At 38.2% G+C, this 27,500-nt stretch overlaps 2 protein-coding genes across 3 annotated transcripts in view; both read right to left on the reverse strand.

The window, feature by feature from the left end:
* Positions 1-27,500, reverse strand: part of LOC135220497 (hemicentin-1-like) — a 669,901-nt gene that overhangs the window by 327,849 nt on the left and 314,552 nt on the right. The gene's annotated exons all lie outside the window — the stretch shown is intronic.
* LOC135221144 (uncharacterized) lies at positions 7,120-8,675 on the reverse strand. The gene is made up of 2 exons (XM_064258969.1): positions 7,547-8,675; positions 7,120-7,424 (listed from the first exon to the last, which is right to left on the reverse strand). The coding sequence occupies exons 1-2, from the start codon at positions 8,673-8,675 to the stop codon at positions 7,120-7,122; spliced, it is 1,434 nt and encodes a 477-aa protein (XP_064115039.1).

The raw sequence follows: 27,500 nt of genomic DNA on the forward strand, positions 1-27,500 counted from the left end.
CGGGTTTCCAAGCAAATGCCACTTTCTACTGTGGCTGTAGCACCTCAGAGTCAATCATCTAAAATACCTGTATCACTGCTAAGGTCTACATTGGCAAATGGAGCATCAAAATAAATATAAAATCATGTTGGGTTGAAATCTAGTGTCCTGCACAAGAAGCGAAGTTGTTAACCATCAGCAAGGTCCATTGTTTGACCGTAGTTTGCTGCTCACCAGTCGACCCTGCTGATTTAGAATACAGCACGGTACTAGCCAAATTCTCACCAGAGGCTCAACCCTTCTTGTGGCCACACCTATATATATATATATATATATATATATATATATATATATATATATATATATATATATATATATATATATATACAGCTTTCAACTTCACCTTTATCGTGATCTATACTCCCACTTATATTATCTGTTATTTCCTCCTCCATCTGTCTCCCATTTACATTGCAGAATTCCTTGGCTCATAGTTTAACATGCATATTATTTATTTCTTACATTTTCAATCTGATAAATAAATCATTCATATCCTATCCTAAAATTCCTTTATATTTGACCAAATGCCAAATACACCTTTTCAGACCTTTTTAGGCTTTTCCATAGAACTTTCCTACCAACCGTCCCCCAATAGCCCCCCCCCCCCCCCCCCCCCCAAATTGTGATTAGTGACTATATTAAAGGGAATATCGCCGATCATATCAGAACGAGTCGCATCAAATAATCACCAGAACACACTTTCTTATGCATATATAATCTTTTCGATTACTCGGGAAGTAAACCTACAAACTACTTTGTAGTTGCTGTTGTTCTTGCTTATGTTATTCTTGTTGTGGGGGATAGGAAAGCCCTATGAAAAAGCCTAAAAATGGCTGAAAAAGGTGTTTATTGTGGAGTTAATGATACAAGAATTTTAGGATGAGGTATCTATGATTTATTTATTAGAGTGAAAATGTAAAAAAATAAATAATGTGCATGTTAAACAGCACAGAACAATTATTTCTAATAAAATATAGCGTATTCATTTTAATTTTCGTCAGTGAAGCAACGCGGATTTTGACCGTAGATTTTAGCACGAGCCACGAGTAAGCTGTAGGTCGGATCACTCCTTGTTACTCTACATGCAACACACCTTATGCTTGCATATTATTCTTTTACACTTTATCAGGACTTTCCCCATATAATCTGTATTGTTATCCTAGAAAATGATAGGCTCACCTTACACCCGATGTATATTGTCTCCAAGTTTATGCGACGCACTTTACGTGTTTTATTGGTTCAGACTCAGCGTTTATTGCCTCCTCGGCTTACATTACACTTTGCATTGCTCACGTCCGCTGTCTGCTGCGCATCTTGAGAATGGTTAGATGCGAATATGAGAATACGAGACCTTGTTGTTTGTCTTCAAAGGTATATTACTTTCCTTCTAATTATTCTAATATTTGCTCTTGCTTATGCTGTTCTTGTTGGAGTGATAGAAAAGCCCTTATGAAAAGCCTAAACAGGTCTAAAAAAAGGTGTTTTACGTTGAGTCAAACATATAGGAATTTTAGGATAGGATATTCATCAATTATTTATTGGAGTAAAAATGTAAAAAAAAATAGCACGTGCCATCAGTAAGCTGTTGTTTGTCTTCAAATGTTTATTACCTTCCTTCTAATTTATTTTAATGTTTGATCTTAGGAAATATATTTTCTGACTTTACGTTCTTATCAAATTTCGCATCTTTGGTATTATAGGTTTTTACCAAAATTATCGGATAAAGTGTTACCTTTTTTAATCTCTGCTTTCTCCTGCGTACCCTCTTGCGTTTTTCTCAATTTATACAAGATATCTATCTGGCGTTTTAAACTGATCACCTAACTCTACATTTCTTAAACTAAACTTGAAATTTGAATCCTTTACTTTATACTTGATGCAGCTTACCTAATACTTTTTCATATGCAGTGGATTCAAGTGCAAACTTCACATCGTGTACCCTACACTTCAGTAATATTTCATCTGGCACTTCAAGTTGTTAACCTGACAAGTTACAGTCGATGCCATAACATTTCTATTTCTTACCTCAGTTTTTCTACATGCAACCTTACACTATATACAATTTAGCTCGCACTCTACAGCTGGCGTGGTTTATATTATTTATTAACGGGTTAGCTTTAAATTAAAAATGGATTTACACTTACATAACCAACCTTAAGCACATTAACGTTTATTTAAACGCGTCCCCTTATATACTGATATTTATATTTCCATACTCACGCATACAGACTCTTCGTCATGCCTGTACGACACTTCCACTTAAAAGCTTCTAGTTAAATAAGTACTTATTCTTACATGATGGTTGTTATGAATACCCTCGTCTATGCTCCTACAATCACTCTTTAAACTTGGATAGCCCCACTTGCGCTTTCCACTGATTACAGTCCCTATTTACCTTGAAATCCAAAGCCGAATATTCATCAAATTTGAGATTGGATTTAATTTTTCTCTGAAGGTTTAGGGAATCCTCATATGTCCCTCGATATAAGAATGCTGTTATCCAATCCCCTGATTAAAAGAACATGTGTTGTAACGAATTATGAGAGAGAGAGAGAGAGAGAGAGAGAGAGAGAGAGAGAGAGAGAGAGAGAGAGAGTGAGTTACAAGGAGTTACGAGGATTAGGATGTCTCAAAGTCCCTCCGAGGAGACATCGTGTGCTCACTTATCAGTAGGAGGAGGTTTTACTGTCTTTTCACAGTGTCCTAATTATTTTGTCTAGCTTTCTTTTAAACTCTTCCATACTGTTGCTGTTTATAACTTCTGGTGGCAGTTTATTCCACGTTTCACATATCTTGTATGTAAAGAAGTTCCCACAAAGGGATGTGTTGTATCTCTTCAGTTCTAGTTTCCATCCATTATTTCTTGTCTGGTTTTCGTTTAATGTAAATAGGTTACTGTCTACTTTTGTGTTGCCTTTCAGTATTTTAAATGTTTCTATTAATTGTCCTCGCAATCGTCGTGTTTCTAAGCCATACATGTTCAGGCTCACTAGTCGTCTTCAGTATCCTATTTGCCTGATGGATGGAATTAACTTGTGGCTCTTGCTTGTGCTCCTTCTAATCTATTTATGTCTTTTCTTAGTGCGGGTGACCAAATCTGTACTGCATATTCAAGATGGGGTCTAATTATTGATGTGTAGAGCTACAGCACCGTTTCCTTATTTCTGTATTTGAACTGCCTCTTTATGTATCCCACTAGTTTCTGTGCCTTCTTTTCTGCTTTTATGTACTGTTTTGTGGATTTTAAGTCCTTGCTAATAATGACACCAAGGTCCTCCTCTTGTTCTACACTACTTATGTCATTCCCAAACAGTATGTAGCTGGCATGGGGGTTGTTTGTTCCCATTTGTAACACTTCACACTTATCTGCGTTAAAAGGCATTTGCCATTTTTTTTACCACTCTCCTATTTTCATTAGACCATTTCTTAAACTTTCCACTGCATCTGGGTCTGCTGCATTTACACCTAGTTTGGTGTCATCTGCAAATTTGGCTATCCTGATAGTTAAGCCTATATCAATGTCATTAATGAAATAAAAAAACAGGAGCGGGCCAAGGACAGAACCCTAGGGAACTCCGCTTATTACATCTGCCCATTCCGACTCTTCACAATTTATTACGACTCTCTGTTTTCTATCTCTGTTTTCTATAAGTTAGCCAGTCTTCGATCCCGTCTGCTGTTTCTCCTACAATTCCAAAAGCTCTAATTTTTTGTCTTCAGTTTCTTGTGTGGGACTTTGTCAAAGGCCTTTTGGAAATCTAAGTAGAGTATATCTATTGCTCTACTACTGTCGTAAATACCAAGCATGTTATGAAAAAACTCCAAGAGGTTTCATAGGCATGATCTGTTTTGTCTGAAACCGTGTTGGCTGTTTAACAACAAGTTGTTTCTATCAATGTGATCCACAATTTGATCTGCAATTATGGGCTCAAAAATCTTGCAAACGACCGACGTTAGGCAGATTGGTCTATAATTTCCCGGCTCTTCTTTTGGACTTTTTTTGAAAACTGGGGGCACATTTCCTAGTTTCCATCCTTTTGGTGCCTTTCTTTTTTCAGCACTTTTCCTGTAGAGATTATATAGGTGAGGAACTATCTCCTTTATTAGCTTTAATTTCTCTTGGATGAATCCCATTCGGGCCAGGAGATTTGAATTCGTTGAGTTTGTCTATGATTTTTTTAACATCCTCTTCTGTAAATATTATTTTGACCAATGGTCCTGCCCATTCATATTTAATAGCAGGTTCCGGCATTGAGGTAGTTTCTTGAGTTGTGAATACGCTAGTAAAAAACTTATTCAATGTCTCTGCTTTTTCCAAGTCTGAGTTCACCAGGTTACCTCTATTGTCCCTTAGGGGACCTATGCTATTTTTTATTGGTTTCCTAGGATTAACATGTGCAAAGAATTCTTTTGGATTTTCTTTAAAGACTGATGCAACTCTCTTATCCTCATTTATCTTTGCATTTCTTACTAGTTTGTCCACCAATCTACAGACTTCTTTATTGCTGCTTGCTTCTACTGGTGTTGGGTGTATTTTTTATTTCTCTGTTGAATCACTTAGGCTGAGGGCTGCCATTTGTTAGTATTTGCCTTAATGTTATACACCTAGAGCGTTTTTCTGTGTATTCCTCATGAAAGGCTTCCCAGTGTTTATCTATGCCTGTGTTCTCGTCGTACTCTAGATTTTTAACGTACTCCTTTAGCTTTTTTAGGTCTTGTCGACGGTAGTCTAATCTCAGTAATATCTTCTTCCTTTTTTTTTATGTTGAACATTAATTTGAAATTAGATCATTTTATGATTGCTTTTGCCTAGATTTGCACCTACTGAAAGGTCAGACACTAGATTAACTTCTGTTGATAGGACGATGTCCAGTATGCTGTTTCCTATGGTAGGTTTGTCAACCCATTAGTGGAGGAATTTATTTTTTATTTTTTACAAAATCTAAAAATCTCCTTCCTTCTACGTTTGATGCGGAGGTCATCGTGTCCCAGTGTACTGCTGCATTGAAATCTCCCATTATTATGCAGTTTGTTGTTTATCTCTTGTCCTAGTAGTGCATACAGCTCCTCATCGGACATTTGTGATTGGTGGGGAGGTCTGTACACTAGTATTAGTTATCATCCTTCCTAGGCTGTTTAAGTTGATGCCAATCACTTCTTGCATGGTTGTAATTTTACACCCCATTGGACTGAGGTGGTCCCTAATATATAACATAACACCACCTTTTTTATTGAGTCTATCTTTTTGAACAATTTATATCCAACAATCTGGTACTCTCCTACGAAGTCTCTTGTTGCCTCTTGTATCCATGTTTCTGTGATACCTATTATGTCTAATTCCTCATTTGCAATCTATGCTTTGAAGAGATCTACTTTGTTCCGAATTGATTGTGCATTAAACTGCGCCACTCTGAGAGACTTTTCTATCTTCTCTTTTGTCCTCGGTGGCTTTATTAGTTTCCCTTACTGTCACTGTTGCCTGCAATGCTATTACTAACCAGATTCTGGGTGTTCCTCCCTTGAATGTTCAGTACACTAAGGTGTTTCATGAGGTTTTCGTTGAGGAGGTTTCCTATTAGTTTTCCTCCTTCGAAATTCAAGAGAGAGAGAGAGAGAGAGAGAGAGAGAGAGAGAGAGAGAGAGAGAGAGAGAGAGAGAGAGAGAATGCCCTCTGCAATATTTGTTGCCACTATAGGTCGTATAAAAAGTAACCAATTATGCCAGTATTTTAGTCGTGAAATTCTTAATTTATTTAGCGTAATTTATTTCCTCTCTCTCTCTCTCTCTCTCTCTCTCTCTCTCTCTCTCTCTCTATCTCTCCTCTCTCTCTCTCTCTCTCTCTCGAACACGTGGCTCTCTTCAAACTACGATGAAATGGAGCAATAATCTAATTTTAGTTCAATAGCATCTTTAAAAATTCTATTACAATTTAACTGCTTCAGTAAATAGAAAAATGAACGCCTTAAAGAGAATAGGTAGGCGATTATTAAGTAGGCCACAATATATTCATTTTGTTGGACCTATTTCTGTTGGTAAACAACTTCATTTTCATCCTATGGCTATGGACAGTGAACCATGGAATATTGTATAAAATATTATAATATTTGGGTTCTAAATATTAATGCCTCCTACGGTATGGTCACCCTTACGAGGGAACGTCAGCTTTAATTTTTTTTTATAGTTTCGAAACCGTGTATTCCATTAAGACATTCAACGCCCACTTCCCTGATAACGGGCGCCACTCCGTCATAGTTCAGAGTGGTCGAAGAATAGCCATAGAAAATATAAACGCCTACTCCAAAATATTCCCTTTCCCCATCAAGGGAATGGGCCGCCCATTTTTCTTATGTGGCCCCGGGGAGCAAAAAATAGGATATTGGGCAAGTAAAAATGTATAAAAACGATACACGCCAATACTTGAATCTTAATACATGGAAACATGAAATGCAATTCAATACATATATATATATATATATATATATATATATATATATATATATATATATATATATATATATATATATAGATATATGTATATATCTATATATATATATATATATATATATATATATATATATATATATATATATATATATATATATATATATATATATATATATATATATATATATATATATATATATATATATATATATATATATACTATATATATATACTATATATACTATATATATATATATATATATATATATATATATATATATATATATATATATATATATATGTGTGTGTGTGTGGTGTGTGTGTGTGTGTGTGTGTGTGTGTGTGTGTGTGTGTAAAGGACCAACAACTTAAGCGGAAGAAGAAAGAGACGAGGGGGAGGCTGGGAGAAAGGAACTAAAGTTAATGGATTCTAATGTCCGTCTTTAAAAGCTGCTCTGTGAGGGATGCTTCAGAGGCACTCATCTGCTTCCCACTCATTCCCTAATGAGGCTCATAAGTCTTCCCTTAACAAATCCTTCCGATGAATCTTTCCTATTACGACTTTTCCTCCCTAATCCTCCCTATTAAGTTTCTTTTATTTGACATAAAATCTGTTCACTCTTTACTTCTAATAATTCACCTTGCTGGGCTGATCTTTTTCCGTATCACTACGATCTTGTCCCAGATGCAGATTTCGTCATCCCGAGGAGGTGTAGGTGGAGGAGAAGATATTCTGTCTTCCCGAATTGGTGGAGGAGACGAGATCGCGTCTTCCCGAGTTGGTGGAGAAGAAGAGATTATGTTGTCCCTAGTTGGTGGAGGAGATGAGATTGTGTCTTCCTGAGATGGTGGAGGGGACGAGATTCTGTCTTCCCGAGTTGGTGGAGGAGACAAGATCGCGTCGTCCCCAGTTGGTGGAGAAGGGATTGTGTTTTCCCTAGCTGGTGGAGGAGATGAGATTGTGTCATCCCAATTTGGTGGAGAAAAGATTGTATTGTCCCTAGTTGGTGAAGATGAGATGGGATTGTGTCATCCTAAGTTGGTGGAGACAGGATTGCATTACCCCGAGTTTGAGGAGGAGATAAAATTATGTCGTCCCGAGTTGGTGGAGGAGATGAAATTTCGTCGTTCCCAGTTGGTGGAGGAAACAGGATTGCGTCGTCCCGAGTTGGTGGAGGAGAAGAGATTGTGTCATCCCCAGTTGGTGGAGAAGACGAGATTGCGCCGTCCCGAGTTGGTGGAGGAGACAAGATTGCGTCGTCCCCAGTTGGTGGAGGAGACGAGATTGCGTCGTCCTGAGTTGGTGGAGGAGACGAGATTGCGTCGTCCTGAGTTGGTGGAGGAGGTGAAATTGCATCGTCCCCAGTTGGTGGAGGAGACAGGATTGCATCATCCCGAGTTGGTGGGGGAGACGAGATTGCGTCGTCCCCTGTTGGTGGAGGAGATGAGATTGTGTCGTCCCGAGTTGGTGGAGGAGATGAAATTTTGTCGTCCCCAGTTGGTGGAGGAGACAGGATTGCGTCTTCCCGAGTTGGTGGAGGAGAAGAGATTGTGTCGTCCCGAGTTGGTGGAGGAGACGAGATTGCATCGTCCTGAGTTGGTGGAGGAGACGAGATTGCGTCGTCCCGAGTTGGTGGAGGAGATGAGATTGCGTCATCCCCAGTTGGTGGAGGAAACCAGATTGCGTCGTCCTGAGTTGGTGGAGGAGATGAAATTGCGTCGTACCCAGTTGGTGGAGGAAACAGGATTGCGTCGTCCTGAGTTGGTGGAGGAGATGAAATTGCGTCGTACCCAGTTGGTGGAGGAGACAGGATTGCGTCGTCCTGGGTTGGTGGAGAAGATATTGTGTCGTCCCAAGTTGGTGGTGGAGAAGAGATTGCGTCGTCCCGAGTTGGTGGAGGAGATGAAATTGCGTTGTCCCGAGTTGGTGGAGGAGACGAGATTGCGTCATCCCGAGTTGGTGGAGGAGACGAGATTGCGTCGTCCCGAGTTGGTGGAGGAGATGAAATTGCGTTGTCCCTTAGTTGGTGGAGTAGACGAGATTGCGTCATCCTGAGTTGGTGGAGGAGACGAGATTGTGTCGTCCTGAGTTGGTGGAGGAGACGAGATTGTGTCGTCCCGAGTTGGTGGAGGAGACGAGATTGCGTCGTTCCCAGTTGGTGGAGGAGACGATACACATATTTATGTAACATCAGGAAACAAACAGAGTAATGTTCTAAGACTATTTGGCAGTTCTTTGTCTTTTTTGGTAGAGCACTGAAGACACTCGTAGTAAATGTAGGTTCAATAACATAAGTGGATACATACATGCGTACATACATGCGTACATTTATATATATATATATATATATATATATATATATATATATATATATATATATATATATATATATATATATATATCATATTGATAAAAACACTAGCAATATGTAAAAATCATCTTAGTCTGTAGTACGTAAGGCGTTCATCTATACAAGAACGTCACAATAAAACTGAAGATGATAAAGTGAAAGAAAGAATATTACATATATTAATGGTCAACATTACAACATAAATATTCCGATTATAATTCACACCCGTGACGCATTTCATCATAAAAGAATTTGGGTAAATCAACTTTTATAACGTCTCTTGAAGTATCAATTTCGCATTCAATTATCGACTCTCTCTCTCTCTCTCTCTCTCTCTCTCTCTCTCTGCTCTCTCTCTCTCTCTCTCTCTCTCAGTAATCTTCTCTCTCTTTCTCTCTCTCTCAGTAATCTAGTTATTTACATGTAATATTTGCTGGATTACTTTCATCTAATACCTAATTGCCCTGAAGATATTTCATTTTGTTTTATGGGACATATATTTTTTTGAGTTTTCCAAGTACACTGCAAAAAATGAAAAGAATAAGAGTATAATATTTGCAGAATCCAGATAATTGATAAATGCCTGCAATAGCTTCCAGGTAATTGAATCATATATATCTACATATAATATAATATATATATATATATATATATATATATATCTATATATATATATATATATATATATATATATATATATATATATATATGTTACAACCCTTGGGAATTGTTACAACCCTTGGGGTTGTTATAAAAGTTCTTATTATAATAATTGTTGTCAGTAATAAATGTAACTCAGTGCTAAAGGTCAGCGGAAACAAACACTCAAGAAAACTTAACAATATTTAATACTTAAATAACACAATTTAGATCAACCTTGTCGGATGACAAATAACATAACTTGATAACCAGGAAGGACAAATACCAGTCCTTAGAAACACACTGGATTCCCTAAAACTAAGAAGCTAAGTCCCAAACAAAGACAGGAGAAATAACCGTTATTAATAATAAACTTGATTGGATCCAACAATTTAGCTGGCCAGACCAAAAATTACCCTAATACTAATTCCAAGAAAGAAGGAAGACAGAGTAAATAAAACAGGAAAACCATTATAAATCCTACCTATCAACACAAAACTAAGCACACAAAACCTTGTCTATAATAGACCTACTGAATGACGTTATATAGTCTCGATGCAAATATGACAATATATATATATATATATGTATATATATTATAAGATTAAAATAATAATCAACTGATTTATAGTTCTTCTCACTTCAGTGGATGTATCAGAGGAGAGACAAAACTAGGGCCGTGATCCACTCGCCATAACAGCTATCAGGGCAGGTCCTGAACGCCAGAGTATTACCATAAAGGGAAAGCGATCCCAAACGAAAATCAGAGACACGCTGTACTTACTGGCGTCAGCCTCCCTACAGGCCATCTCACGAGCTAGCAAGCTCCCAAAACCATAGCAGCTGATTGAAGACGAAAGCGACGGCAACAATTCCCTGGGAATTCCTCCTCGTCAGGGAAAGGCAGGATTGGCTCAAGTCGCAGGTGACAGGAACACCTGCGAGTACCTTATTGAGTACTCAAGCCGCAAGTCGAGGCAGGAGACACTCGAGTCGCAGGTGACAAGAGAGCCTGCAGACAACAGACCAAGGCGAGGATCCAAAGCGTAATCCAAAGAATCGTCGTCCAAAATAAACAGCCAAATAATCGTCACCCAAAATCCAAATCAGTATGCTGCTCAAGGTGTGATATCAAGGGAGTGCTCAAGCCCGAACTGAACTGTCCGAGCACCAACGTCCAGACATCACCAAGACGCGTTCATAAACACTCGTGTATATAAAAAAGAAGAAACAATCGTTAAAACGATAGTTCGGTAATATAAACAAACGGGGAGGAGGCGCCTAACCACACTGAGAAACGTTAAATTAAGCACTTTACGCTAAACACTTAAAATGACGAGACAATGGACACTTAAATTTCAAAAATAAAATAAACAAATGCTCATCCAAAACAAAGGCTATTTTGCCACAAAATGATTCTTAAAAACTAGTAATTAAACCTAGAAAAACAAGGCTGATCTAAATTCATAAAGGCAAATAAAAATAATCTAGTCCTTTCAATAATAATATATATATATATATATATATATATATATATATATATATATATTATATATATATATATATATATATATATATATATATATATATAATATATATATATATGCACACACACACACACATATGTTAGTGTGTGTGGGTGGATTTACATAAGGTTCAATAAGACTAAATGTATATGCATTTAAATGAGAAGGAAATGCCGGGTCCTTATTTAAACAAAACGACTCATTTCAGAGACATGTTAGATTATTTCTGACTGTAAATAGCCGCTGACCTCAAGGGAAATCTCAAACTCGTGTACCAAGACATTAAATTCGGAGCTATCCCGGCGAGGCAGGTAACAATTATCAAAATGTTTTACGGAGAGCTTTCACGGTTTCCTGGGATAAGGTACACGAGTGTTCCGGGGTCTCTCTCTCTCTCTCTCTCTCTCTCTCTCTCTCTCTCTCTCTCTCTCTCTCTCTCTCTCTCTCTCTGATGCATTGGTGCCCTCACCGCAGCAATCTGATACTTTTGATTCCCCTAAGGCATCAACTGATATTTTCATCTCTTGCACCAATATCCTAGACACTTCCCTTAATGAACAGACTCCCTCACCACACGATGATCATATTACTTCCATGATACTCATTTTCTCTCATCTCCTGCACATACTAATTCATCCAGTTTCATGATGAGTTTGCTTCATCACCTACTCCACTAACTTTCTCTGAAACATCCAAATGTCCTAAAGAGCTGGCTCTCTGACTTTTTCTGACGGAATGAATCCTTCACCACAATATAAAACATTATTCCCCGATGTCCAATTTCTCTCACCTCCTTCACGTACTCGCACACACCCCTGGTGATCTTGCTTCGTCATATACCACACTACCTCAGACACCTCTTATCTTATGATGAACCCATTCCCACGTCTCATGCTGAACTGGTTACCCCAGTTGCCCAAATTTGGCTCTACCACTTCTCCTGACGAACCATCTTCCCACTTCTGTACTGCACGGGCTCTCCAAATTCCCTGCTGTCCTCCCAGCTCCCTTATTGAACTGGCTCTTTCCATTTCACCTGATGAACTAGCTCTCCAAATTCCATGGATGAACTGACTCTTCCAGCTCTACCAAGGAACTAACTCTTTCACTGACCCTAATGAACATGCTCTCTCTACTAGTTCCCACAAAGAACTGGCCTTGACTTCTCCTGATGGACTGTCTGGACTGTCTCTCCCACTAACCTAGATAAATTTGCCCTTCCAAGTCCCCTGATGAACTAGCTATCCCACTTCCCCTAATGAACTTGTCCTTTCAAACCCCCCAATTCTCCTGCTCTGATGAACTGGTTCTCCCACTTCTCCTGATGAACTGGGCTCTCCAAATCCTCTGAAAACTTACTAGCCCCTTTCTCTCAGATGAACCGACCCTCCTAAATCCCCAGACGAACTGGTTCTCCCTATTCCCTAAACGAACTGGCCCTCTCAATATCCCTGCAGAACAGGCTCTTTCATTTTCCCTGTTGAACTGGCTCTCTCAATTTCCCTGCAGAACAGGCTCTTTCATTTTCCCTGTTGAACTAGCTCTCTCAATTCCACCTGATGAACAGCCTCTCAAATGTTCTTCAATACTCGAGGCTTTCCCACTTCGGTTAAGGAACTCGTCACTCACTTTCTTTAGATAACTGGCTCCCTCCCTTCCTCTGATGAACTGAATCCCTCAACACAAGCTGACACTGATACATCCCCTGATGCACAAACACCTTCACCGTCCTCACATACCAGAGCAGTTTCCTGGTGAGCCGACTTCTTCAACTCCCTCACCAGTAGTTCTATCTTCTGAGGAACTGCCTCACCTCCCTCCAGAAATGACTCTTGCTCAGTCCGACGATGAACTGTCTTTCTGTGTTCCCCCAGAAACTGAACATCTCAAATCCGAATGAGGCATACATACCTTCCTCTAAATCTGACTTTCACTTTCCTCGTAAATATTCTCGCTTTTCCCATAACCTGACTCGTCCCCTCTCTCGTCTTTTATAGAAGTCCCTCTTCGTTCTGAGACTTCTTTGTTTTCAGTATCTGCCTTTCTTTCTCCTTAAAAAAAAAAACTTTCTCCCAACCTCGAAGACTCCTCTCTTTCTCCGCTGTATGATATATTAAATTGATATATCCCCTTTCCTTTGTAAATCTGATGCACTCTTCCTCACAGACAATCGATCTTCCCCATTCTCATATCAATCGACTGCCTATTCTATGGTTGTTAATTTCCTCCTTACCAATTAATTATCTCTCTTCTCCATTAATCACGTCTCATCCCCATTACCTCTTCCTATTCCAATGCGAAATGGCCTATTCATTTCCCCCATTAAACCACTCTCGGCTGATAACCTGTGTGCAGGTTTTCAATTTTATGCCGCAACTCTGAGGGGATCTGTCTGAACCTATGGCTTCCTCTAATGAAATTTAGATTGGCGGTTAGGGAGGGCATAATGGGAGTTGGGTGGGAGGATACAGGGGGTGGGTGGGGAGGAGGACGAAATCAAGAGGGAAGAGGTTCCCAAATTACTTCTAAACGCCACAAACTGGATAATGATGAGTTAGATGGAGCTAAAGTCCCACTTAATGCCGTTATTAGCGGTTTATAAGTATGTAAATAGACGGCTAGGTTGGATACTTTTCAGCTAATTTTTTTTAGGAAAGATTATCTTTTTTATATAGATGTAAATAGGCTTTAAGATTTAATTATACAATATTAATGGATACTGATGAGAGAGAGAGAGAGAGAGAGAGAGAGAGAGAGAGAGAGAGAGAGAGAGAGAGAGAGAGAGAAGGATGGTCTGAATCTATCTGGGTAGCCGTTCGCTCTCCTTCTAGACTATAGAATTTTAAGATTTGTAGGTCTTTCCCTAATGTCTAGGTCCTTAACTTCTTCTATTCTAGCTGTAAAGGACCTTTGTACACTCTCTATTTGTGCAATATCCTTTTGATAGTGTGGGTACCATATCATATTGCAATATTCAAGTGGACTACGAACATATGTTTTATAAAGCATAATCATGTGTTCAGCTTTTCTTGTTTTGAAGTGCCTTAACAACATTCCCATTTTTGAGAGAGAGAGAGAGAGAGAGAGAGAGAGAGAGAGAGAGAGAGAGAGAAGGATGGTCTGAATCTATCTGGGTAGCCAATCTCTCCCAGACAGACATGAAAAAAGAATCAGAAATTATTTCAGTGCCTATGAATGTGTTCATCCAAATGTTGCTTAACCTTTAAAGGAAGACGTCCAACTCCCGTGAAAATTACGCATGCGTGAGGCAATAAACGAAAAAGAAATAAAAGTAATCCCAAGTCCGTCTCCACGTACATGTTTGAAATTGCATATGAATGAGAATAAGATTGTAGTTCTTCCTCCTCTGTGATAAGGAAATGTTATCTGTTCTATATTTTCCTTTTTATTTATGATATTCTAGGACTTCTTAAATTACATTTCCAGACAGAAACCGTTCTTCAGCACTGCTTGTTCCTTCTTAATGGAAAATATTCCATTCTTGATATCTTAAACGGCAAAAGGAAAATAGAAAAAATAAGTATAATCACACCAATTAGCTAATTAACAGCTTTCCTACGGCTGGCACTAAGGATTAGATTTTTTTTCATGTGGCTAAGAACCAATTGGTTACTTAACAACGGGACCTACAGGCTACAATTTATTGCAAGATCTGAACCACATTATATGGAGAAATGAATTTTTAATCACCAGAAATAAATTCCTCTGGTTCCGCATTGGCAACAGCGTGGAGCGAACTCAGGCTACTTTGTCAAATGAGGAACTAAGAAAAGAGAAAGGCAAGAAAGAAGAGTCTCGCTCGTCGTTTCATATCCCACAGCTAAACGCACTCTGGTCCCATCAGCCAAAATTTTTTACTCAAATCACCAAATACCTATAGGAAAGTTGTGTATCAACATTTCAAAGCTTGGTACGAAAAATTACACATATGTCTGAACACCCTTCTTTGAAGAAATGGCACGCATATGTCTGAACCCTCCTTGGAAGAAATGACACACATAATATCTGGAGTCCTCTTTGAAGAAATGACACATATCTCTGAAGTTTGAAGAAATGGTACACATATGTCTGGAGCCCTCTTTGAAGAAATGACACACGTCTGAATCCCTCTTGGATGAAATGACACACATATGTCTGAATCCCTCTTAGAAGAAATGACACACAATTATGTCTGGAGCCCTCTTGGAAGAAATGTCACATATTGTCTCAAGCCGTCTTGGAAGAAATGAAACACATAGGTATGTCTGGACCACTCTTGGAAGAAATGACACACATATGTCCGAAGTTTGAAGAAATGAAAAACATGTCTGAATCCCTGTTGGAAAAAATGACACATATGTCTGAATCTCTCTCGGAAGAAACGACATTTATCTCTATAGATAATGCCAACTCCTAGGCAACCTCAAACCCACTAAATCAGAGTCTCCCTGGAGAAATTTATAACAACAAGCACTGCTGCCAAGACTGAGATCTACAATCTGATATTTAAGAAAATATATATATCAAGAGCTGATATACTGAGGAATCTTGTTTCATATATAATATATATATATATATATATATATATATATATATAATATATATATATATATATAATATAAGGTGCTAAAACATGGCTGTAAGATCTTTGATGATTAAAAGATACCAACACATTGAGGGCTTAGAAACCCCAAAATCAAATTCCTTTAGAACTTCTTTTCTATTCAGATTTGGACAAACTTAAACAAAACGAGTATTTGAAAGAGAAAACACGGAAAGCTCTCGCATCGTAACAGCCATTTAAGCGGACGCATCCACGAAATGCTAAACTTTCAGGCGGGAAAAATAAGAATCATAATTGCATCTCGTTCCACGGGCTTCATTCAGCAAATTTCACGACGTCCCGACTAATAAAGTTGAAAGCTGTGGAACTGGAAAGATAAATGGCATTAAGTCCGTACAGTTGCGCTGTGTGCGAGCGATACACGCAGGAAATGACGAATTCCAGCAATAAACATCAGCTTACGTGGCGTTAACTGCCTGGCATAGATATCAGCGGACGTTTAGCAAATTCTGAATGCAATAAACGTCTCCTTTAACTCTCTCTCTCTCTCTCTCTCTCTCTCTCTCTCTCTCTCTCTCTCTCTGTGCTTCCGAATCCGATAGCTAATGGCATTCTCTTGCTTGAGAAGAGCCCAGTCCCTGCTCTCTCTTTTCTGTTCCCTTCACTTGCTTTCCTTCTTCCTTCCAGAAGGGGCACTTCGGACGACAATGTGAAGTAATATTAGACCAACTGAGATTAAAAATTAAAGAATGGTTCTTTTTTTTATCCACATTACTTCGAGATTTCTCAGCCCCACTGTCGGTGTCATTCAAAATCAGAATATGTTCGAAGGAGATATAAATGTCGCCAGCAATAATAAGTAAATAAATACTTTTCTAGTCTTCCGTAAAAGAAAACGCTTGTGCAAATTGGCATTGTGATCATTCTCCCTCAAATCATCGAACATGCCAAATTGCAACCCTTAACAGTAGTTTTTATCTTATTTTAGGCTACAGTTAGCCATGGATCGAACATCTGGTAGCACTTTCCGGAGGCATGGGACGTACCCCTCAATCTTCCGTATCTAGTGAGCAACTGAAACGCGACCGATCATAGTTGATGGTTTTATACAGCATTATACGTTGTACAGTAAGAATCTCGATATGATACGAAAATACATGAGGTTCTTGCCAAGCACTATGTACCAACTGTATTCGTCTATCTGCAACCTACTGTAAGGAAACTTCTGTCGAGGCTAAAGGAAAGTATTCTGAACAGACGTTACAAGAGACATGATATTAAATGTTATAACAGGCTGTTTAGGTTGCAAGTTGAATATCTTTTTGATAAGAGATAATGACCCAACATTGAAAGTTACTTAATGTCCTCACTAAACTTGGTAATTACTTCTTCACTCTCAGTCTAAGATGTCCAAAGCTTTCAGTCCGAATTTAGCTTTTATTCAAGACCTCAGATGTGTAAGTGCAGCTAATTTGCTGCTTCAATATCTTACTATAATGGACGTAATGCCTGTCAGTCCGTCTGTCATTCAATCACGGCCAAACGGCAGGTCCGATGGGCATGAAACTTGGCAGGGTTATAGTGAAATCCCTTAAGATGGTCTACAATGGTCTACCTCCCCCACCCTCCGAAGGGGTGGGGGTGAGAAGGGATTCCTTGAAACGGAGCTGAATCTGCCCGTGAAACGAGGCTGGTTATGACCGTAGACTTTGGTACTTTACGAATTTTCATAAATAATTTTTTTTAATACGTGTTTGCTAGTATTATTAATTCTGAGTTCTGAAACACATTACTGACTTGCTGAGAATCCATTTTCAGAGATGTTATTTGCTTCATTGAAAATTTCATCCCATAAGAATTATTAAGTATTCGTGCTTTAGCTGAACCTCACTCGTCTTTGCAACGCCATAATTCATCATTCTCTGCAGGCAAGTCACTTCCCGGCAGGATCATGATTGATTGATTTTATCCATAGACTTGCGTCACAACAAGGAAGGGCGCCCGTGTCATGAAGGCCGTCATTAATCCTTCCTCTTCGGAAGTCTGCTTTTGTCCCGCTTGCTCCAGAAAAAGGGAACCATTCAACCCCGTCTAACGATCGTCCCGTAAGTTTTGCTTCTAAGAATACGGGCTATAAATTCTTCCCAGCGCATATTTTGCGAGGAGGACTTTTCTCCCCCTCTAGGGATTTCCTTTGGAATCTCCGGGGCTTTACGAACAACCCAGAACGATGCCATTTTAAGATAAAAATTTTGACTCTTGGTTTTTCTGTAGACTGCTCCTTTACTTTTTTTTTTTTTTTACACGCTTACTTCTTTTTTTTTATATATGGCAACTCCTCACACGAAATTGTTCTTTTCGTAAGTGACCTCCTGGGGAAGACTTCTTTTTCCTGGCATATTTATAGTAGGCAGCTCCATCCAGTCGCTCGTAAAAAAAAAAAAAAAAAATACAAATAAATAAATAAAAGGACTGTATTAAAAGCCTCCAAATTCTTCTTCGGGAGAAATGGATGACATGGCATGGTATGTGATTAAGATGAAGGATTAAATTGACCTAGACCATTCATACATCAAGTGCGACTGTAACGCTGATTCATGAACTGGGGAGTATTATATTTTTAGCTGCGCCTGCTTGTTCGTAGGTATTGGAATCATTATCTCAAGAATGGGTGAGCGGATCTGAACAAAAATTCCCTTGATATTTGTGATGGAACTTTGTCTAGTGATTAACGTTTACAAGAAATCAGCTCAAATGGCATTATTATTTGTAGACACGGAAATCATCACAACCGTAATCCTCACCATCTCAGAAATGTCTTGGTGGATATATTTAATATATCCACCGGCTTGTTCAATTGTACTGTCACTACATACACAAAATTACAAAGATGAGCCTTTATTACTGTTATAAATTACTTCACAGACTGCTATCAAGTGGACAAAGAGCACGTATATTCTCTACAGAGTTCCAATTTTAACGAACCAATTTTTCGCAACTTGCATTTCATCAACTATAAGGATAACCACAGACAAAGCTGCATATCACAGAACAAAATATCAAACTAAATCAATAGGAAGCGAAGCTCCAAAAGAAAACTCAAAACTCAATTACGTATCGATAAGCAAAGAGCTGAACCGACAAAGACCTGGGTTAGAGGAACACCTCAACAAAAGGTGGACAGAATTAGAAAAGTATTTATTTTATGTAACCATCTCAAGATTATTAAATTGAGGTGGAAGTCAGCTCACAGTAGATGGTTTGTAGGGCAACAAATCCTACACTCGGAGCCAAAATCTAATAGAATAGCCGATCAAAGCAAGGTCACCCAAAGAAAATATTTGCCCCATTTCACCCAATACTGTTCCGCCCTTCTTGGAATATCCTAAACACAAAAAGAACATTTCATTGGAATTTCCTAAAACACAAACATGCCACTGGAATATCCTCTATAGACATAGACCATGGGAATATCCTAAACACAAACAGACCAATGGAATATCCTCAACACAACCAGAGCATTGGAATGTCCTAAACACAGACCATTGGGATATCCTAAACACAAACAGACAAATGGAATATCCTCATCACAACCAGAGCATTGGAATGTCCTAAACACAGACCATTGGGATATCCTAAACACAAACAGACCAATGGAATATCCTCAACACAACCAGATCATTGGAATGTCCTAAACACAGACCATTGGGATACCCTAGACACAAACAGACCAATGGAATATCCTCATCGCAACCGGAGCATTGGAATGTCCTAAACACAGACCTTTGGAATATCCGAAACACGAACAGACCAATGGAATATCCTCAACACAAACAAACTAATGGAATATCCTCAACACAAACAAACCAATGGAATATCCTGAATACGAACAGACCAATGAAATATCCTAAACACAAACAGACCAAAGAAATTGGTAAAAATATAAGTTACTTCATTCTCTGGCGGAAGTGACGACTTGATTTTAAAGTGATGACTTGATTTTAAAGTCCTCTATAACCAACAAAGGAGAAAAAACGCTCTCATCCCTCAGTTGTGGGAGTAATATTTTTTTTTTCTGTTTTCTTTATTGCCTGTCCTTCAGTAGACAGGTTTATGGCTTTCTTGAGGGCTACGCCCCTTGTTTTCCCTCCCATCCTATCCTTGTTTTATTGGGGAAGGGAATTGGGATGTCTATCGCATCGGGAACTGTGTTAATGGGAATATGACAGGGACCGAAAAAACTTCCACTTCCAATCCATCTATATATCTCGGGAACATTCACTGGATCCAGTATAATTTTTACATAGTGGTTGTACTTCCCTTGGATTCAGAGCAACGTCGATCTTGTAATTGAATATAATATCGGTAGTGATAATTCTAAAATTCTGGATAATCTTGACAGCAAAGGTGGAGAAGATCCTGATGGTTCCTTTTCCTGTTTTTTTTTTCTTTTTTTTCAGAAAGTTTTTCATATTGACGTAGTATTTTTGCGTATGAGCGCAAGTTTGGCATTACAGTGCCAGTTCCAAAGAGTGGCATATCTGCAGGACGCAGTAACTACAGGGCAATCTCCAATATCCCTGTGCCCACCAAAAATTAATGAAAAACTTTTTCTTAAGACACTATACAAGTACGTAGAACCTTAACTGGAAGCCAATATGCATATAGGAAACAGTTACACGGATGGTCTCTCGTTTGTCACTTTTCCACAAATTGCATTTCAACAGAGATCTTTGATATTCACAATTAGTCCCTGATCACCTTTACCTGCCGAGAGCAACCGGATTCGCTGACCAGCAGCACCAATATGCAGTAAAAATGTGCCTCCTCGCTGTCGAACTTACTCATTTCTCGAGGTCCTTCATTCCTCACACTCTTGAACTGTGGAACAGCCTCCCAGAGATTGTCGTGTTATTGGAACTACAGATGTTCAGCCGACGATGCTATAGATTATACCACCCTAATACTATTTTTCTTACATTTTAATGCATTTTTTATCTATGTATTAATTTATTTTCTTTTTTTGTTTAAAGTTGGACATTTTGATATATTATACTTTGCTTCCTCTCATTTCTTCCTAATGAACACCATATTCTTTGAAGGCTTCAATTTCAAGCCAGTGGCCCCTGTTGGCTTGTTCCATATGATTGGGTTTCGTTTTTTGAATAATATATATATATATATATATATATATATATATATATATATATATATATATATATATATATATATATCCAACTAACAATTTACACGCCATTATGCAAGGACACAAGCAAGAACAAAATACACGAATGTAATATCTCGCATGTCACTAAGCGCATAAAAAAGCCTCAGATGTCATTTCCATTACAATATCACATAACCAAGCGCCCCCCACCAAGTAGCAGGCGGGCCGGCCGCCCGCTGCCTAGCCATCTCAATTACTCGGTGCAAGCTGTTGTGTGGCAGCTATGTGGATCGCATTTCTGTTGACACCTCGCCCGACAAAAACTCATAATTAATGGAGAAGAGCTGCACTTGACACGAGGAGTCGGAAAGTCTAGGACACTGCGCGAAAATAGTGCACTTTTTTTTTTTTTTTTTCTTTTTTTTTTTTTTTTTTTCGTACTCGTCTCTGTGTGAACTGAAGCCATTGATCCGGTTTGTAAATATTCACCCTTGTAGACCGTGGTAAACGCGAGGCTTTGTTGGTCTTGGAAAGTTAATGTTTATTACATCAATACACCAAAAGTGTCGGAGCAAATATGATGTGACTATTTAATGTTGGGGGGAAGATGTTATGGAAGGTATATTCTATTGTGAGGCTACACAAAGCAAGATGAAACGGAGTTGCTCCCGTCTCTCTTGTGAGTGAGACATCTTTCTCCAAAACACTTGAAGATTCTCTTCATTTTTGCCATCGATGCAAATAAATAAATAATTACCATACATAAATCCTAACTTACATAACCGCACATAAACATACACACACACACATACTATACATATAACATTATATTATATATATATATATATATATATATATATATGCATACATAGATTTATGTAAATATCTACATACAAACACATACACACACACACACACACACACACACATATAATTTATTTATATATATATATATATATATATATATATATATATATATATATATATATATATATATATGTCTGTTCTGTGTGTGTGTGCGTGTGTGTGTGTGTGTGATATATATATATATATATATATATATATATATATATATATATATATTATATATATATGTGTGTGTGTGTGTGTTGGGTGGGTGTGTGTAGATATTTACATAAATCTATGTATGCATATATATATATATATATATATATATATATATATATATATATATATATATATAAGCTGCAGATCCCAACAAAAGGTAACTACATGTGAACCAACGCAACTGTAACTATACCACGCACCTTTTCTGCTGCTGTATTATAGTCAAATTCCAGTGACCAACAGTCCCATAACTGCAATTATTTTACAAATAGCTGTTTTACCGATTCATCAGCAGGGCCCTGAAACCCTTAGAAGCAAAGACACACACCTTCAATTTGTCAAACTGTCGGCTTAAAGGTTATTTTCATTCCAGCGGCTTGACGTATTCACATATTGCACAAGCCCTGGTTTTTGTACCATCCCCAATGTTAGGTTAGGTTAGGTTAGGTTAGGTTGGGTTGGGTTAAGTTAGGCTAGATTAATTTAAGAAATTCTTTTAATGGTATTTGGGAGCGGGAAATATAATGAGATTACTTTCAAGAAGATCCTATGGTTAGTTTTTAAGATATAGCGTCCTGCTTTTTACAGGGAATGTCCAGGAAGGTGTCGATAGTCTGCTACAATTCGGGAATATGCCACCAGGCCACCTTTCCTACTTTCTCCTAAAACCTCAACCAGGCTATGGCGAATGAAAACGAGTCTCTGAGAATGGCTGAGATGGAAAAGAGATGAACTTGTGAAGAGTAGAATCATCTGCGTATAGATGAGGCGGGAAATAAGGTGATTCATGAGAGAGTACAAAACTAGGGAGGAGATTAAAGATCCCTGAGGAACGCCAATAGACTGAACCCAACCAACATTACGTAAAGACCGGTTTAATAATAATAATAATAATAATAATAATACAAAACTACTCTAGGGAAGTTAAAAATATTGAATTAGGTTGCCAGGGTCTTATGCTAGTTTCTTTCGAATATATAAGGAGCAGGAGATTCTCCAAAGTCTATAAGGAATGAGACCAGCTGTACATGTAATGTTGCGTGCCAGGGCAACTGACTACCAGGACAATTCTTTCCCAGGAAACTCATGTCAGATAACCCATAACACGAGGTACATTCAGATTACCTATTTCAACGCTGATTGTATATAAACATGATCATCCAGACATGCTGAAGAGGGGAAAAATAGCTTTCTTTCCTGATCTTCTACACCAGTATCATATTGCAAAAAATGGTTCCCCTGTTTCACACATCCAATACAATAATAGGATTTCAAAACCATATCTTTCTGATGGAACAGGGGACCACTACTATCATGATGTCGCCACAGACGAATTCTTCTGATAAACTTGATGCTGCTGGCAGTCCAACCAACGCCTCATCTTGTAGAGAAGAACATTCTGTCACAATCACAATCCTCGCGGTCTGTTGTGACAACAAGGATTTGGCTTTTATAGAAATTTTTATAGAAACAAGGACAATTCTCGAGTTCACTTCATGCACTCAACGCTGTGAAAGTGTTCAAGTGTTACCCTGTTGAAGATACTATTTCTGATGGGTTCTCCTCAGCCATCATCTGAACTCGCAGTCTGCAAATCTTTACTTCACACAGCCAGACTTTTCTTGATTTATCTGCTTAGCTTAGCTCGTCACTGAGATTCTATATCATATGGCACTGTGAGGGCTAAAAAAAACTGAAACACAGTTGAAAATATGAAAAGTACAAAACCAACTGACTTGACAAGTACTAAATATTAAAATAAATTAATTTCGCTGAAAAGCTGCGACCGTTTGTGAGTTGTTAACTGGACGAACAGTAACTAGCATGAAATTTGAAATTTAAAGGTCTAAGCATTAATTAGAGTTTAACCATTAATGTCACACCTATAAACTAAAAACTTGCTTTATTACTTTAGCAATAAGAATTTATAAGTGGGTTATTTGTTAAATGAAAAGATTGATACCTGTTATGAGTTGTCCTGGTATCAGTTGCCCTAGAACCAAAACGCTGCATAAGCCATTATTATCTGTCCTGCACTATCAATCAATATAGCATTTAGGTTAAAGGCCAAGCACTGGGACCTATGATGTCATTAAGAGCTGAAACGGAAATTGGGAGTAAAAGGTTTGAAAGGTGTAGCAGGAAAACCACAAAGCAGTTGCAATATGAAATAATTGGTAGGACAGGGTGGAAAGTAAGGTGGAAGAAAGGAATATGAAAGGGGGAACAGTAAAAGTAATGGAAGAGGTGACAGCTAGGGGCCAAAGGCACGCTGCAAAGAAGCTTATGTAATGCCTAAAGTGCACAACATGAGGGTGCATTGACTAACCCCCCACTATGGGGATCTTGCAATATGGGAATAGTACAGAAATTGTAGGAGAAGAGTTGGTTTGAATGTGTCGGTCTGCTTGTATATGCTTATGAGATTCTACTTGGACAAATATATGTGGTTTACTGTTCAATAAAGCACATCGGTGATTGGATGGTGGTGAGGTTGGAGAGTGCTGATGTTCACCTTTTAATTATAAAAGAATTTCCTTATGCCCTATGCTCGCCGACATTTGACAGTCAGTGCGATAACCAGGCCGAGGAAAGATCTCAAGGTCTGTAAAAGTGATTTAAAAAAAAAAAGGAACAAGTCGAAACAATATATATATACATACTATATATATTATATATATATATATATATATATATGATATATACATATATATATATATATATATATATATATGTATATATATATATATATATATATCATATATATATATATATATATATATATATAATATATATATATATATATATACTGAATGTATATAAAAGTAAAATAAAGGACTGTGTGTCGAAAGGCCTAGCAACCACTCCATGGTTTCACTTTTCCTCGGTGATACTTGTCCTTTACACACACACACACACACACACACACATATATATATATATATATATATATATATATATATATATATATATATATAATATATATATATATATGATATATATATTAGGTACAGACATAAAGCCAACACTGTACACTACATTCTACGTATCATATCGGCCATAACTATCTATAGCTTCTGATAAAAAAAATAAATAAATAGAAAAAAGCTGAATAATATAGACAAGTATTCGCGGACGCCCGAATTTGGGACGCCCAATCAATTCAGATTTGAGCGAACTCTTTATGTCGCTCAATACTCAGAATTGGCAGCAATACTCGATATCGCAGCCCAGCATTCGATAACAATAACGCCCTTCAAGTCGAAGAAAACTTCCAGTATCACAGATACGAACCCCACCCCCCCTTAAAAGAGAAAGAAAGAAAAAATCTTTAAAAAAAAAAAAAAAAACAAAAAAAAAAAAAAAAAAAAAAAAAAAAAGCATCAAGGAAGGACGATTCGGAAAAAAAAAAAAAATCCCCATTGAGTTGGGGAGTGGGGGGGGGGGAGAGGCGCGCGAAGCTTCGCAAGCTCTTTATGGATTAGCGAGAAAACCGCAATATCTTCCGACCTCCCCTCCCCCCACCCCCCAAATCAGCAGCCGCACCTACCCACCCACCACACCCTCGGAGACGGCAGCCATTGATATCCGATAGAGATGCCTTGATTTCAAATTTTAGTGCGATCGTCCGTCGTTTCGCGTGGTGCTGGTGAGATTCGCGGCGCACAGGCGAGATTTTCAGACGCAGCGCCGCCGGAGTTCACACGAAGGCCGTTAAGCGACTGTAGTCGGTTCGGTAACGAGCGATACTGGTGGGTGGGATGGTTTCCAAAGATGCGAATTCGCAAGTGGTACGGAATTGAATATTTCGTGGAGGTCGGAAAGGGGTCTCGGGTCGTTGTTCTTCCTCTTCCGCAAATATTGGCCAAGTTTTTCTTTCAGAGAAAGAACACTCTCGTTTCATCAAATGAATAGGTTGAGATCTAAATAAATAAAAAAAGACATACCTTACTTCGAGATATAAAGAATCTTACGCAATTACACACGTGGCTCTCCTGTTCCATCGATTCGGCGTTCAGAAATGAACTATGATTTCCGTAGTGACGTATTTTGCCACTATTTAGGAACCAAATTCTAAATCGACTCTTGATAGTCATAATTACTTCGTACTAATGCAGGTCTTACATCAACTAGACTGATATTATACTCAATGTGTGACCTTTCTTTTGAAATGTCGTAACTCCAGTATAGTTTCATAACTATTTGGATAGGTTACGTGGACTGACCATCAAAACAATTAAGTACCTAACATATTTGCAACTATTTATTGTAAAGTATCGATATAAAGTTCAAGACCGTCACAAAGTTTTATTATTGTGAACATCTTAACATTCTTTGACATTTCCTAAATATTAACTTCTTTGTACACTCGAGAAAGTATTGTCAAACATAGCATGATTATGCAATACATGTCAAGACGAAGACAGAAGGGTTATCATACAGCTTTGAGGGTCCACGAAAAATAATCGTGACTGACAAGCAAAACACGTCAAAAAATAATATGAATAAAAAAACTAGGTCACTTCGCAAGCAAGACAGTAATGGTTCACAGACAAACTGTTTTGTGTTAGAGGGTGAATGTTATGCAGAGTCACGCAACGCGCTGTTGGCAGCAAGTTCAAAAGGACACGACTTTTCGAAAACGAAAGCACGCACACTCACTCCATCATTCTTCGATATTTTCTTTTAACATCATGTCTTTTCCTCAACCAGGGTTTGGTTCCAGAGAAAAGCATTCGGACTTAGAATGCTCAATCATGGATGAGGTCCCTGTTTAGAAAACAAAATTACACATCAGGCGCCTTTTACAATTACACAGAGGACTCATAGGCTACCTAATTTACATATTATACTATACAATAATCTTCGAAACAAAAGACGTGGGTACAGTGTAACTTTTCAATGCCCTAGAGAATGATCAAGAATAGTTGTAGAAAACCAAACAGCGACGTCGGAAAACTACGATGAAAGTTATATTGGATAAAGTGGTCGCTCCCTGGACCAGAGGTAACGGGAACACATTGTATTGCCTGCCCTTTGGGTCATGTTTACAGAGGCTCTGCTAGGCGTATATTTGGGATTTGAATCATGGCACTGATTTCGAAAGATGCACGAAGAGGTTTGTGGAATGAGTGCTCAGCACTTTAAATGACACTTTGGAGGGGAATACTGGCATTGTGAACAATATACTCTGAAGTAAAGATATTTGCAAAAGAACCAAAATTAAAAACTCTATGATTTATTTAATATTATGAGAATGAAAGTATAAAAAAATAAATAATGTGTATGTTAAACAGTACAGATACAATTATTATTTCTAATAAAATATAGCGGATTTACTTTAATTTTCATCGGTGAAACAACGCTCTACTTGACCGCAGATTTCAGCGCGCTCCCCCGAACAAGCTGGAGGCCGGATCACGCATCACGCCTTGCTTCCTTCTACTGAGTCAATTCCTTTCCGGGTCTACCACTTTCACGCCGTCTACTCGGGCTTTTCAAGAATTACCTTATTCATGCACTCTTTCTCATCTGAATTGTGAATTCATCACCACCCTGTCATTTTCCATTATTTCATTTGGCTGAACCGTCTCAAGACGCTTAGATCTCTCCTTTTACCTTTGATAATAACCCTTCTACTCAAAATATTGGGCTGTTTCAGCCTACAGCCTTCAAGCTCTTCTTCTGGAGGAAAATCCACA

Source organism: Macrobrachium nipponense, chromosome 2 (genome assembly GCF_015104395.2).
Source record: "Macrobrachium nipponense isolate FS-2020 chromosome 2, ASM1510439v2, whole genome shotgun sequence".
Lineage (NCBI taxonomy): Eukaryota > Metazoa > Arthropoda > Malacostraca > Decapoda > Palaemonidae > Macrobrachium > Macrobrachium nipponense.

Coding starts and splice junctions, on each gene's coding strand:
- LOC135221144 (XM_064258969.1), bottom strand. CDS start 8,675: ATGTTACATAAATATGTGTATCGTCTCCTCCACCAACTGGGAACGACG. Junction 7,425..7,546: donor ATCTCCTCCTCAAACTCGGG/GTAATGCAATCC, acceptor CTCCTCCACCAG/CTAGGGAAAACACAATCCCT.